The sequence below is a fragment of the Chinchilla lanigera genome, unplaced genomic scaffold (genome assembly GCF_000276665.1).
Source record: "Chinchilla lanigera isolate Chin_1 unplaced genomic scaffold, ChiLan1.0 scaffold00019, whole genome shotgun sequence".
NCBI lineage: Eukaryota > Metazoa > Chordata > Mammalia > Rodentia > Chinchillidae > Chinchilla > Chinchilla lanigera.
In genome coordinates, this window is record NW_004955420.1 from 4,572,783 (window position 1) to 4,585,376 (window position 12,594).

At 32.4% G+C, this 12,594-nt stretch overlaps 1 protein-coding gene across 2 annotated transcripts in view; it reads left to right on the forward strand.

Moving 5' to 3' along the window:
- Positions 1 to 12,594, forward strand: part of Naaladl2 (N-acetylated alpha-linked acidic dipeptidase-like 2) — a gene marked incomplete in the record, with an annotated part of 1,228,826 nt that overhangs the window by 247,452 nt on the left and 968,780 nt on the right. For both annotated transcript variants that reach the window (XM_005383020.2, XM_013513456.1), the window contains 1 exon segment: positions 10,016 to 10,062. In XM_005383020.2, coding sequence (XP_005383077.2) covers positions 10,016 to 10,062 — 47 coding nt within the window.

The following is a 12,594-nucleotide window of genomic DNA, read 5'->3' on the forward strand; positions in this document are numbered from 1 at the left end:
ATCCCCCTGCTGGGTATTTTCCCAGAAGATCTAAAAACATCATATCACAGTGATATATGTGCACCTATGTTCATAGCAGCACAATTTGTAATTCCATTCAGTCTCTTAATCACTTGCCTCCCTAGGGTAGTCTGTGAGTTAGCTGTATGAGCTTCTTCAGGGAGCTTGCTAGAGATGTACAATCCCAGGGCACACCCAAGACCAAGGCCCCCTGTTAATTCTTACTGGTTTCAATTTTAGTAAATCCCTTGCCCTAATTAGTCATAAATGTCTTGAGGATGAGGACATGGCAAGGGGAGAATTATTCCACCTTATCTTAATACCTTCTTCTGAGCCCTGGATCTTGACATGCTTTGCTCAAGATAGGTGTGCAAAAAATTCAAATTGTGTTGAATTTTTTGTTGTTGTTGCTTTGAAGTCAAGAATATCCGGTTTAGGAAAACTCAACTGTTAAAAAGAATGTTTTAAAGTCAGAGTAAAAAGAAAGATCTTCATTATTGATGTTATTCACATCAACTAATCAATATTTCTTGGTCATCAACTACTACTGTACTTGTTCATGCATAAAATATTAGTATAGATCCTTGATCTTGTAAAAAGAAAGATCTTGCGTATAACCTTCACCTTCAAAGAATTCATTTAGATAACTGAATCAAAATATGGTTGCTTTGTCATCCTTGTAAATATTTAATATACGGTATTAGAAGTCATGGCAGAACTTTAAGGTATTGTGCATCCAAAAGTGACTGCAAATATCAGGATGTGATTTCATTAAATTATTTAAAGAGATCAATTTATCATGTATCTTGATTTTCTAGATAATGTTTAGCAATATGCTACAAGCAATAGTTTCTTATTACAACTTAAGATGATTATGTACTATATTTTGTTTTAAATGAATTATGATATTTCTATAATATAGTTAATTTACAAGAATTTTATCAAAAATCAAAATATATCCAAAAGGAAAAGATTAAATTCACATTTATTTGTATAGATTGATATGAATTAAATTAAGCACGTCTTTAATTGTGGGTGGTGCCTCATCTAGAAAATTCTGTAGCCTCTGCTATGAGCTGATAAGTGCTTAGGGAACAGAAACTAATTTTAGCATTAGCTGAAGCAAAATGTAATTAGGAAGGCCAATCTGCTGAAACATACCCCCAGCAAAATTTTGTGTAATGCTGTTTTAATGGAGATGGCATTTTTATGAAATGCAAGTGACTAAGACCTGAATGATGCCTGTGGGCCTTTTTTAAAATCTTGTTTTACTTAATTTTTATCCCTAATTTGTTAATACCGGGATAGAATTAGAACACTCTACTCCTACCAATTTTCAATGTGGAATAAATTTTTAAAGCATTGGTAATGTCAATGTTCAGTTTTACTTAACATAACTTTTTAAACAACAAACCTGGGTGCTAGTTGAGCCTCTAAATGGGGAATGTGTCAGTGTATGCGTGCGTCACACATGTATGCCTGTACGGGGTTACAGTCAGAACTGAAAGGACTTTGGGGATTATCTCTTGAGTCTCATCACTGCCTCTTTCAGGGACATGGATAATTGAAATTGACATTGTATGACTTTCCTTTTCTCATATGGCTAGATATTCTGAATTTAGGAATAGAGCACGTAGGGCATTTTAAAGAATTGATCATTCTGTTGAAATAATACCTAATATTACTTCCATAATTTATGCATTCTTAGTTTATGCCAGAAACTACACTAGATATTTAGATTTTTGAAAAGGTCAATTCCTTAACAAGAATTAATTCCCTAATATAAGAGTTATTCTATTGTTACCATTTCATAAGTTATGAAACTTACTAGAAAGTTAAGAATAATGTAATAAACAGATTAGTTAGGATACTGTTATTTATTACTATAAAGCTAGTTGAAGAACTTGTAACCAATATTTTGTGGTTTTTCATTAAAAGTACTTGCATCTGAATTTCAAGGTAGGAAGTACTATGGCAGTATAACAATGTACAAGTCATTGTTTTTCTTTTTAATTGTATGGAAATTAATTTTGGATTTTAATGTTAGCATCATTTCAGTTTAAGACACCTTACTTTGAAACCAAAAATTATATAAATGTTTAAATCCATCTGTGAAATACATGAAATATGACTCTGAATTTCTTCTGCACACTTATGTTTAGATGAGAACAGGTAATTTTATAAATTGTCCTTAAGAAGGAAATGCTAATAATTTACCCAGTTCTTTATCAAAACTTAAATTTTTATAGGACAAAAAGCCTCTTTCTAATTTTAACCACTGTTTTTCCATCTTGCCAGCCCAGGTTGATTTAACCTTTTTACTTTAATTCAAATATGATCCTGAAATTTGACATCAGCACTAATCTTGTGGATCAAATAATTCTTTTTTTGTGTGTGTGCCAGACATTGATCACAGACATAACCCTTTGGTTTCCTGAGCCAACTGAAGAATTAACTTGTACAAGATGAGGCATATGAATCCCAGTTTTGCTACTTTGCAAGTATATCTTTGCAAATAGTGAGATGCAATAGCTAAACACATTTGAGAGTCTCAAAGGAACATCACTGTTATCTTTAACTTTTCCAGGAAAACACAAATTTCTCATTTTAGGATACCTTTTAGATATTCATACTATTAACTGAAAATATTTCAAGTTTAAGAATTCTGTTTTGCTGCACTCCTTTCAATAATACTTTGTCTTTACAAAGTTGGGTTTTTAAAGTACATTTGTTGCAAAGTAAGTATGATGCAAATAGCAATGTGGAATAGAGAATAAGGCTTGGAGTATCTGGTATCATTTCAAACTGGAGGACTTGACACCCAACAGGAGCGTACATCTCATGAGTAAGTAATTGTGGTTATTGAAGAATTAACAAAACATCACTTTTATATGCTTATATACATATACATCATATATATGTAATTTTTAAACATCCAGTGATTTTGTTATAATATAAATTCTTCCATAGCAGTTTAGATATATCTAAAATACTGAACTGATCCCTATTTCATATATATTAAATAAGGTATAATGAAGCACAACTCCCATTCCATATAATTTTCCCATTTAAAATGTACAACTCAGTAGGGCTTATTACAGTCACAGATTTGTGCAACCCTCACCATAATCAGTTTTATAAGATTCTCTTCCCTCTCTCATCTTAAAGCAGTTGCATACCTACTAGCTCCCAACAGCAGAGAATTACTAAGATACTTTTCTGTCTTGTATAAATTTGCTTTTCTTTGAAATTCCATCTAAGTGGAATCATAAGCTATGTGGCTGTCACTTGTGTTTAATATAATATTTCCAGGTACCATTTATAGTATAGTAGGCATAGCTATTTTATCATTATTTTGTTGCCATGTAACATTAGTGTTAGGTACATTTAATTTATTCATTCAGCATTTGATGAGCATTTGGGTTGTTTCAGCTTTCTTCCTTTTAGGAATAAAGGTGCTATGAACGTTTGTGTTCCAGTGACGTAGATCTATTTTAACTTCTTTTGAGTTTATAGGAGTAAAATTTCTGGATCATGTAGTAATTCTGTGTTTGGTATTTTGACAAGCTGCTGGATTATTTTCCAAAAGATTGCATCATTTAAAATACAGTGCATCAGGTTTCCAATTTCCCCACATCCTGGTCTAAGTCTTGTTATTCTGTGTTTTGAATATAGCCATCGAAGTGGATATGGCTGGTATCTCATTTTGTATTTACTTTGAATTTCTCCAACAGTTAATGCTTTTTAATAGCCTTATTGACCATTTGTATTTTCTTCAGAGAAGAATCTATTTTGATCCTTTACCTACTTATTCCACTTATTTATTGAGATACAGCACTTGGAAGATGTTTGTATATAATCTGGTACAAGTCCCATTTCATGTCTCTGATTGGGAAATGCTTTCTTCTGTTCTGTAAGAATTAATTTTGTGATGATCACCATCAAAACATAAATGTCTGCAATTTTAATGAAGTCATATTTGCCTATTTTGTTTTTCATTACTTGTTTTTACATGTCACATTTAACAAAGGTTTGGAATTAGTTGTGGCAAAGTGGGAGAGCATTTGCAAAGCATGTGCAAAGCAATGAATTCAATATCTCGGCCGGCAAAACTATAAAATATTGTAATATAAAAATAAAAAATTTGGCAAAGCTATAGCAATAGACTTACGTTTTTGGAAAATTTTGTATTTAAGCTCTTACACTGAAATCTATGGTAAAATTTCAGTTAATTAATTGTATGATGTGAGAAGTTTGAGTTTATTATTTTAAATATGTATGTCTAATTTTGCTAACATTATGGCTCTTGTGTTGAAAAGCATTTGAGCAATGATGTAATGGTTTACGTATATAGTCGGTTTTATCGAACTGAGCTCTTCATTCATCCTTTGCAATGCCGTGTAGAGTGCTTACTATAGTTCTGTATTGAGTTGTAAAATCAGGAAGTGTGAATCATTTATGTTTGTCCTTTTTAGACTGCTTTGCCTATTCTGGTTTCCTTGAAATTTTGTGTAAATTATAGGATCACTTTGTCAATTTGTACAGATACAACAATTGGGATTTTGATAGAAATCATATCTCTTGTGTAAATTAAATTTGGAATATTGCCATTTTAATAACTTGTTAAATGCCAGATGTGGTAGTACGCGCCCATAATCCCTCAGGAGGGTGAGGAAAATGCACTCAGGAGGCTGAGGAAAGAGGATCATTGCAAGTTCAAAACCAAAGTGAGCTCAAGGGCAGCCTGAACAGCATAGCGAGACCCTGTTTTAAAAAAGACAAAAAAATAATTTATTAAGTAATTTTGAATGTGAATATGAATACCTTTATTTAGGTCTTCCTTAATTTCTTTCAGAATAAGTTCTTAGTTTTCAAAGTGTGAGTTCATACTGGTTCTGTTAAATTTATTCCTGAATATATTAAATTTGATACTACTATAAAATATAACTATTTTCTCTCTCTCTCTTTTTTTGTACTGGGAATTGAACTCAGGACCTTGTACTTGCCAGGCAGGCACCTGTGCCACTGAGTTATATTCCCAGCAAATTAACTATTTTCTTAATTTCATTTTCAAAGTATTACCTGCTAATATATAGAAATATAACTGACTTTTTATGTTGACCTTCTTTGCTACACTGTTGCTTAATTCATTTATTTATTCTAATATTTTAATGGTTCATAATTTTACATTAAACATACCACCAGCAAATAGAGATAATTATACCTCTTCCTTTCAAATCTAGATGTATTTATTTCATTTAATTGCCTGATGTCCCTGACTAGAACTCTAGTATATTTTAAGAATGAATAACCTTGTATTACTCTTGATCTTAGAGGAAAAGCAACCAGTCTTTTAACATTAAACATCAAGTTAGTGATAGGTGTCTTACTGATGCCTTTATCAGTTTGGGGGAAGTTCCCTTCTGTTCATAATATGTTTACTATTGCATGTTAGGTTCATCCTTATCCTTTTTTGGGGTCATTTATTTTAGGTATATTTATTAATTGGGTTATGGATGTTAAATCAGTCTTGCATTTCTGGGATAAATTTCACTGGTTTGATGTGCTAGTAGTTTCCTGGTCAGCTTTATTGCAATTAAATAAAAATAAAAGAGAAATTAGAAGCTGTATATATGTAAATAGCATAAAATGATTCTTCAATGTATTTATACATTGTGATTACCACAATCAAGCTAATTATCATATCCATCTCCCCATCTCCTTACTTGTTTTCTGTAGTTTGTATATTTAAGAACTTTTTTTTAAGCAAAGTTCATCTATACCATACAGTATTATTAACTAATTAACATGCTATACACTTGATGTCCAGAACTTACCCATTCCAAAAACAAAAGTTTATGCCCTATGACCAAATTTTCCCATTGTTTTCCACCCCAGGCCTTGTTCAACCTTATTCTACTCTCTGCTTATATGGGTCTGGCTTTTGAAATTTCACCTAAAGTGAGACCATACAATATTTGTCTTACTGTGTCTGCTTTAGTTCACTTGAGAGTATCAAGGCACACCCACATAGTAAAAAATGATGCATATTGCTTGTGTTTTTTTTTTTTTTATTTTTTCCTTTTTGAGACAAGGTCTCACTATGCAGTTCAGGCTGGCCTTGAGCTCACTTTTTAGCCCAGGCTGGTCTCAAATTTGATACTCCTGCCTCAGCCTCCTGAGGCAGGAGGATCCTCATAAGTTCAAGGCCAACCTGGGCTACATATGAGTTCAAGGCCAGCCTCAAATATATAGCAAGATCTTGTCTAAAAAACAAAACAAAACAGCAAGACAAGACAAAATTCCAGTAAAAGAATAAATGAAAGTCAATGCCTCTCCCTCCCTTTTTTGGTACCAAAATACCAGTAATTTTCTCCACAGACCTAGAAAAAATAATCCTAAAATTCATATAAAATCACAAAAAACTCCAAAGTACTTAAGAATAAAAAAAAAAGTTATGCATTAGACTTCATATCTTAGTGCTTTATTTTTGTAGCAGATATCACAAAGATAACTTTCATTTTGGAACAGTGCTTAATCTTTCTTGGAAAGTAAATTTCTTTGAGACAATTTTGAAAGTATTTTCATGTGAGAATGGAGCAATGATACTACCATGAACCCATTTTTTTCTTTTTCTTTGAGAAAGTGTCTCCCTCTGCAGTTCAGGGTGGCCTTGAACTCCCGGTAGCTGGCCTCTAACACGTTGATTTTCTTGCCCCAACCTCCCAAGTTCTGGGATTGTACATGCATGCTCAACCACACCCAGCCACCCAGTTTTTAAAAATTACGTTTAGTAGTGCATTTTAGATAGACATGATGATGACACTCATCAGAGGGAATCTGTGCCTGTACATGATATATTTTAATTCTTCTTTTTCCCCCAATCTCCTGTTCTCTATTCAGCCCATCTTCTCCCTGTTTACAAAACTTTGTTTCCATTTTATCTTTTTTTAAAGTCATTTTTCCCTTTCCCTTCCTGCCTTTCTTGTGGACAAATGATTCCCAAATTATTTCAATAGTGTTTTGGTACTTTTTCCACAGAGCAAAGGTAATTAAAATATGTAAACAGTGAACTGAATGCATGTTTACAGAAGATGTAAAAGGACAAGTGCTGCTTATTATCCTTGTCTTTTTTCCTCCGAGCCCTCACTCAGCTATTGAGGCACTGCGTTAGCAACTCGAGGCCTCTAGATTTTAGAGTATTTCATCCATTGCTTTTAGATTAGTAGCTGAAAAGAGCTAAATATTTTTGAATATATTTATACTTCTAAGGTTTAAATACATATGACTCTGGGAACAAATAATTTTGTTAAATCACTGAAAGATATTTTTTGTCTATTTCTTCCCATTGATGCAATTTTTTAGGTACAAAATTCAAAGTTAGAAATTTATGTTTTCAAGACAAACCAACTAATCATTATTATCTGTAGTCTGTACTTGGCATAAAAATACAAATCAGGACTTGTATTATATGCTGAGAATCTATATTTTAATTGTATGTAATGAATACATTTTTAGCTCATTGCTTTTACTAAAAATGAGTAACATTTTTAGAGCCCCAATTGAAATCAACTAGTAGATAAAGCAGGAGAAGTTCAGGAATTCATATTCTTCTGCTCTCATGTTTCTCCTGAACATAGACATGAAACCATAGCCGCTGTTCTTTGGTTTCTGTGTTGACCTTTTCGCCCATGATTTGAGATATTTTCTTCTCAACTTTCTTAAGAAAAATCATAACCAAGAAAATCATCATGACACAAGTATGACACCAAAAAGTAATGGGAAGTCTTGATTAGAAATGATATGTTACAAATTTTAGTAAAACCTAAAACCCCTGTCTGGCAATATGTGTTATGATCGTCAGTAAAATAAGATATGAACAAAAATGTAACACTTTAATCTATATTTCTGCAAGTTCTTTTACCACTGCATCCATGTGCATCACAGTACTTGGAAGATAAGAGTCATAACAACTGTATCAGTTATTGAAGTGTAAGAATATGGGGAATATATCCTCTGTGTACCCAGCATGCTTTTCTCAATCAGTCAAGGCTTATCTTCTGTGTCATTCTCTCTTTAGAACATATAAGAAAATGTATGAAATGTGGAAGATTTTAACAAAAATTCTGTTATTGTAAACTAAATTTGTTTTTACTGCACAAAGCTATAAATGTTTTCCACTGACTTACGTCTCTTGAGTTTTTTTACCCTCTAATGGACCATAAATAGACAGTCTCTGTCATCATCATTCTGTTCCTCGCTATTTTCATCCTATCCTGTTCTTTGTCTCTGCATTTTATTTTAAAGAAATAAAGACACTGCAAGACACTAACTTTTGTGAATTGTACAACTAAACTGAAATTCACTTAGTATTAGAGTGGAATATTTGTTCTATTAAACCAATTGTAATTTAGAAGAATATACAAGACTATTAAATTGGTGAGGTTTAATTTTTTTTAAATTTTTACCATACATTAACAAATTGTAGTTGTATGTATTTATGGGATGAAAAATTATATTATTATTTATAATCACAATATGGATTAATTAAATTAGTTCACTACCATACATGTATCACTTCAAATATTTGTCCTTTTTATGATAACAATGATTTTTTTTCCTTTAATTTTTTTCCCTTCCTCAGTATAGATATGAAATGTTCATTTCTCCCCTGAAATAAAATATTACAATATACATGACCAGATTATTTTTTCAATGTTTACTGAAACTAAAGTAAATATATATCCATATTTGTGTTGAAAATGTATATTAAAAGATTATTTGGTTGTGAATATGCCGTGGTTGTATATGAAAATACTTTAAAAGCTAATGAATGTGTTTAACCGTAATGTATCATCCTTGAACTATAGATTTTAGAACTGAAAAAAAAAGTAGACGTCATTGTAAGCACTGAGATTGGCAACCATTAATCACTTAATTTGCAATAGGATTTCTATTATGTGCATGGTGGAGATGCAGTTTACTTTACCCAAATTCCCTGAATCTTAGCCAGGGAAAGTACCATCCCTCTAAGGGATATTGAGAAATATCTGAGCAAATTTTGGAGTGCCAAAAGGACTAAGAAATAATATTGCCATTCAATGCCCTTGAGTTGTGGATGTGAAATGTTTTGGAATATGTAGTATTTTGCTGCTTAACACAGAATTTTCCAGGCTAAAATAGCCACAGATCCCAATAAGAAATTCTTATTTGACCCTGAGTTGATCTGTTACCCAGCTTATTGTGGAAATGAGAGCTAATTCTGGATAGTTGAATGGAAGAATATTGTAGAACGTGAATGTATTGGGAAGCTTTACTAAAAAATAATGTTTCCTTTGGGGTAAAACAACAGATATATCTTGCTTATTCCTTGAGTATAGGTAGGACATGGAGCTATAGCAGCCAGTTTGAAATAAGAAGAGCCAAAATCCACCAGCCATATTTGGAACAGTAGATGTAGGGTAGCAGTTAAGTATTTTTTTATCAGTATAATTAGTATTTGCTGTTGTGTGAGTGCTAGATTTCTTATGTGAGAAAAAATTAAACCCTTATTTCCTTAAGCCATTATTAGTTGGCTTGTTTGATACCTATGATTAAAGATATTCTTGACTGATAAAGCTATCATCTAATAAATAAAGGACCTTCTTCTCAATTCCAGTCCCTTTATCTCTGAAAACAATTGTGTCAGGTATAATTACCCTAAAAAGTTACCTAATTATTTAATGACATGCTTAAATTATAAAAATATTTTCTTCATTACTAAACCTGTGTGTGCTGATTTATATATTGTGGTCTTTTCCCTTATTCTACTTTCTTAAAAATAAAACTATACTTTATAATTGATTTTATTTGAAATCTAGGCATAAGAGATGACAAATAGTAAACATTAGATGACATTATAAAACAATATTTCAATGTATTTTAAAATTTAACTGCTCAACATGGTTGATCCTCTGATATACAAGGGTAATAAAAAGTCTTTCTTAGTAAGTTTGTGTCAATTCTTTTTTATCAGGTGCAAGAGAATTCAAAGCAGCTATTTTCAAGCAGAAAAAGAACAAGGTACATCTTTTAATCTATTAGACTCTTACTGAACAATATACTGTAAAATTTAAAATATGTTGAAATATGAAAGATTTTGTCAGTTGTCAATAAAAATTATAACTGAATACCTTCATAAATATCATATGACTTTAGGAGGGAAAAAATACACATGAAAACATAAAGGTGTTTGTTGCTAGCCAAGCCATTACTTTACCATCTACTATTTATGTTCATCCTAACCGAGTCATCATTGCATCTTTCAGGGTCAATAACACAGCGGAAAATGGATAAAAATTAGTTTCCTGGAAAGGTGACAAAGTTATCAATAATATACAAAATGTCCTACTTATATGCAACATAAAAGATGAAATAGCATAACTGTTTCCTGCATCTAAAATTATATTAAAAATAAATTTTATACTTCTATGAGTATATATCCAGCAGAAGGTTTAAGGGAGAATAATGTGAAAGCCTCAAATAAGTTACATTTGCTCAAATTCTTGAAAGTTGAAAAATGATTTTTTTCACATCTAATAAGCAGACTAATGACAATAAGATACAAGAGAAAGTTGAACCTGATGTGGTAATAATGCATAATATGATTTGTACCTTATGTAGAAGGAAAATATTATGATTTTAGAGCTGAAAGAGTTGTTAAGGTTGCCTAGTTTGGGGTCTGTCTTGTTTAATAGTTTTAATGACTCCTTTAAAAACAATGCATCGTGGACTCTTTGGTTTACATTTTTTTAGTAAAGATCACTGAAATATTTCTTAATTTGAAATTCATATATATTTACTAAGTTTGTAGATTTTTTTTTTGTTTTTTTTTTTGTTTTTTCTCCGGTACCGGGAACCGAACTCACGACCTTGCAGCTTGCCAGGCAGGCGCTTTGCCGCTGAGCTAAATCCCCAGCCCCTTGTAGATGTTTTTGCTAAATTTTTCTCTCTGTTGGAAGTTGACCGTAGGGCCCCATGCAAAATAGATGGCATTCTTCAATGAGCTGTATGCTTAACCCAACTTACAGCCTTTATGTAATGGTAGAAGGAATAAATGCAAGTCAAAACTAAATTTGCCATGAAATGTGTCCTTCTATTCCTTAATGAAATAATTCACGTTGAATTTAACACTTCAAAAGTATATTCTTTGGTAAGGGTCTTTGTTTAATCTGATTTTCATCCCATAAGCAGCCCTGTTTATAATCACATTTGCTTACTAAATTCTCATAGTTTGTATTTTCTGATAAGATTTCAATTTTTCTCTAATTCCTGAAAGATCACTTTACTGTGTTGTGATTCTTCATAGATAGTTATTTCCTTTGAGGATTTTGAAAATTTTATTCTAGGTCTTTTATGCTTTCAAATGAGATTGAAAGTCTGTTTGCCAGACAGGCAAGGAAGGAGGGAAGAAGGATGAAAAGAGGAATTGAGATGTGTTTGTACATGTACCAATGCTACAGAAGAAATGCAGTCATCATGTAATGCAATCATGTGCTGATTAAGAAATAAAAACTGAATGGTGCTGGAAAAATTGGCTTGCCACCTGCCAAAGACTGAAAATAGACCCAAGTCTATCACCATGCACCAAACTCAAGTCAAAATGGATCACACATCTCAATATGAAAACAGAAACACTAAATATATTGGAAGAGAAATAGTAAAAACCTGGAAGACATAGGGGTAGGGAGAGAGTTCATGAACAAAATCAAACTGCCCGTGAAATACTTCAAAGAATCAACACCTGGGATCTCATCCTACTGAAGAGTTTCTGCACATCTAAAGAAATCACCAGAAGAGTAAAAAGAAAACACACAAATTGGGAAAAAATTTTAGCTGACTGTCCCTTGGACAAAGGGCTTCTATCTAGAACATATAAAGAATTAAAAAATATCAGCCCCCGCAAATTCAAAGACCCAATCCAAAAATGGGCAGCTGAGATGAATACACACTTCTCAGGTAAAGAAATACATATGGCGAATAAATACATGAGAAAATGTTCAACATCATTAAGCATTTGAGAAATACCAATTAAAACACTGAGATTTCATCTCCCCCCAGTAAGAATGGCTAGCAGTAAGAAATCAGCCAGTAACAAATGCTGGTAGGGTTGTGGAGAAAGAGGAACTCTTCTCCACTGCTGGTGGGAATGCAGACTGGTGAAACCACTGTGGAAATCAGTTTGGAGATTCCCCAGCAAACCAAAACTAGAAGTCCCATTCAACCCAGCTATGCCTCTCTTCTGGGTATTTTCCCAGAAGATCTCAAAACATTGTATCACAGCGATATATGTGCACCCATGTTCATAGCAGGACAATTTGTAATTGCTAAATTGTGGAAGCAACCCAAATGTCCACCCACTCAGGTTTGGATAAAAAAAATTGTGGTACTTTTACATAATGCAATATTACTCAGCTATAAAGAAAGATAAACTCGAGGCTTTTATGGGTAAATGGTCACAAGTAGAGACCATACTCATAAGTGAAATAAATCAGACCTGCACGTTGTAAGCACCATAATGTCTCACTAGTGTAAGACCTGAAAGAGTGAATAAAA